The 2829-nt window shown below is 60.0% G+C and overlaps 1 protein-coding gene across 1 annotated transcript in view; it reads left to right on the top strand.

Annotated features, from left to right (window-relative positions):
• Positions 1 to 1744: 1744 nt before the first annotated feature.
• The window catches only part of LOC102255677 (chromosome unknown open reading frame, human C11orf95), a gene marked incomplete at its 5' end in the record, with an annotated part of 3888 nt that continues 2803 nt past the window's right edge, over positions 1745 to 2829 (top strand). Inside the window, 2 exons of the mRNA XM_014538196.1 lie at positions 1745 to 2252; positions 2768 to 2828. Coding sequence (XP_014393682.1) covers positions 1745 to 2252; positions 2768 to 2828 — 569 coding nt within the window. The remainder of the gene's footprint in view (positions 2253 to 2767; position 2829) is intronic.

Here is a 2829-nt window from a genome sequence, read left to right as displayed (position 1 = left end):
GCCCCTTTCCGTCGCAGACTCCCAGGTGGTCTCCCTCATCCGCGGTCTCTTCCAAGTCCGCGCAGACTGTGGGTCCCCTTGGGGGTCCCCCGAGGTGAGCGGAGCCGGGAGCTCCGCTGTGTTCATTCGGGCGGCCCCTCGCCTTTGCTCAGGAACGGCACCCCCACGCTCTTCCTGGGAAAGCGGACGGCTGTCGCCTCCGGGCCCGCCCCTACCTTCCCCGCCGCGGGCAGTTTTAAGGGCTGGGCTCGCCCACAAAGGCTGACATCCCCTCCTGTCCGCGTAGCTCCCGTCTTTTCAGAAAAATTGGCCACAATTTGTCAGCTGTAGTGGGATCAGCCGGTCCTCCCCGTTCGCTCCCAAAGGAGACCGCTGCTTCCTTCCCCTGCTGCAAGGTCAACGCCTTAAGACCCGTGGAGGCTGTCAGGGCCCGGGAGCTGGCCCTAACCTCGGAGACCCCCCACCCCCAACTCTCCCCGTCCCCTTTTGTTTTTAAAAAATCTCGGCTCCTCCCCCTTTTTTCGGCTCTTAAAGGGCCAGTCCACCGTAGACTATCAGAGATCCAGCGCTGGAAGGATGCTTAAGAGACCAGCGAGCTATCCAGTGCCTTTGCAGACAAAGAGCTTAGGCCCAGAGAGCGACATGGCCTATGAAAGGCCGCAGAGCAGGTTACCAGTGAAGGCAGGACTCGAACCCAGGCCTTTAACTCTGAAGCCTGTATTTTTTTCTTTGGAGCGATTTAAACAAAATACGGTGGCGATGGGAGCCCTCTCTGGTCCTGTCTTTTGTTTCCCCTACCCTGTACCCTGAGATTCTCCACTTGGATAATAATCACACCTGTCTATTCGGCTTAAATAAAAATTGGGTCCAAACTGTAGTTAGGGTGGGGGACTGGTCTGGATCTCCGTCTGTTTGGCAAAGGGGAACGTTGCCGGGTTATTGGGCTCATTCCTGGCTGCTCGGGTGCCCGCCCTCTGATTGCTGGGCAGTGGCCAGCTCCCTGCCAGAGCAGAAAACAAATCTACAGAAAGACTTACTGGGCTCCCAGGGGTGGGGGCCACTCCTTGCTCAGAATTTCCAGTGGCCACTCTGGTGGCCCTCCTGCCAAACCCCTTTTAAAGTCTCCAGGGAAGTCAGGGTCCCAAACATGCCTTTCCCGGAGGTGCTGACAGCTTTGTCATGGGGATCCCCTCTGTGGCTGCCTATATGTGGGGGGACCTGACAGTGCTTAGTCCCCCTGAAACGGGACTCTCAGGAGGCCGTCCTGGAAAGAGGAAGAAGCTCTTCGGGTGGGGCCCTCCTGGCCGGGGCCTCAGGCGGGTGGGTCCTGTGTGCAGCCCTGGATACAGACAGATGCCCCCTTTGTTCTCGCCCCGCTGCCCGCTCCGCTCCGCTCCGGCTGTAACCGCCCGCATGCTGCTCTCCTGGCCTTACCCCTACGGCTCTTGTCCAAAAAGGGTGCCTTACAGCGCCGGCTGCTTCCTTGGTCTTCACCTTATTTTTTAAAAAGTCAGAGCTAGTCCCTCACAGTGCCCTGCATCCTTTTGTTCTTGATCCTCTCTTAAAGGGCCCTCACCCTCTCTAAAGGGCCACTGTTCTGACTCCCTGCTCTCCCACAGCCCTGTTACTGCTGTTGTCATCCGTTTCCTGCCCCTGAGCGAGCCCTCCCTCCTTGGGCTACAAAAAACCAAAGCCCTGGGTTCTTTCCTTGGAAATCGGAGATTGAAAAACTGTCTCCCTTTCCCCTTCTTCAGGGCAAGATCTTCATCTGGAAGGGGGTGCCTTGGGGTCCTGGGGGAGTGCCCCCCTACCCTCCTCCAGGTCCAGGGGACCACCATCTTCAGGCAGGAAATATTCAGACCACTGTGAGGCCCGGGCCTCCAGGCCTGGAAAGAGCCGCATCCCAGGCCGTGACCACAGGCGATACTACCATGACCACTGGCGGCTGGAGTACCTGATGGACTTCAACCCTGCCCGGCATGGCATGGTGTGCATGGTGTGCGGCAGCTCCCTGGCCACGCTCAAGCTCAGCACCATCAAGCGGCACATTCGCCAAAAACACCCCTACTCCCTGCATTGGAGTCCCCGGGAGAAGGAAGTGATCAGCAACAGCTGGGATGCCCACTTGGGGCTGGGGGCCTGTGGAGAGGCTGAGGGCCTGGGGGTCCAGGGGCCTGAGGAGGAGGAGGAGGAGGAAGAGGAAGAGGAAGAAGAGGGGGCTAACCTCCAAGCTTGCCCATCCAAGGGCCCAGGTAATGTAGGACATGGAGAGGCAGGGGCCTGGGTGGCAGGTGGGGCCAAGTGGGGGCAACCCTGGCTTCTCGGCCAACTGCCTGACTCCCTCTGGGTGGGGTCTGCTCACTGCCCTATTGCACAGTAGTGGGCGAGGGATGGCGGGGCCAGGGGGTCCTCAGCATCCCAGACAGCTCTGACTTTTGGTGGCTTTGGAAGGATCAAGGAGAGTGGAGGCTGGAGGGTAGGCAGGGGAAGGGCTGGGAACTGAAGGTGCTAGAAAGGTATGGCTGCACAGCGAAGTCCAGAGAAGGTGCTAGAATCTGGGTCTGGGGGCGGAGTGGTGGGCCTTAGGGTTTGTGTGCAGGAGGATTAGAAGAGGGGGGACTGAAGACAGGAGGGGAGGAGAAGAGGACAACAGCTAGGCCAGGGGCTCAGAGTCAGTGAGCAGAGGCTGGTGGCGGACCTGGCTGTGGTGGGGGGCTCCCCCCAGAGGGCAGCATCTCAGTTCCTTCCCTCCCTCCAACCCTTTCAGGCAAAGCCCCAGCTGGTGGGGCCGGCAGGCGCCAGCGACGAGGGGGCCCAGTGGCACCCCGG

The sequence above is a fragment of the Myotis brandtii genome, unplaced genomic scaffold (genome assembly GCF_000412655.1).
Source record: "Myotis brandtii unplaced genomic scaffold, ASM41265v1 scaffold187, whole genome shotgun sequence".
NCBI lineage: Eukaryota > Metazoa > Chordata > Mammalia > Chiroptera > Vespertilionidae > Myotis > Myotis brandtii.
The sequence above is the reverse complement of the archived record's forward strand: the minus strand, read 5'-3'. Positions and strand labels throughout refer to the sequence as shown.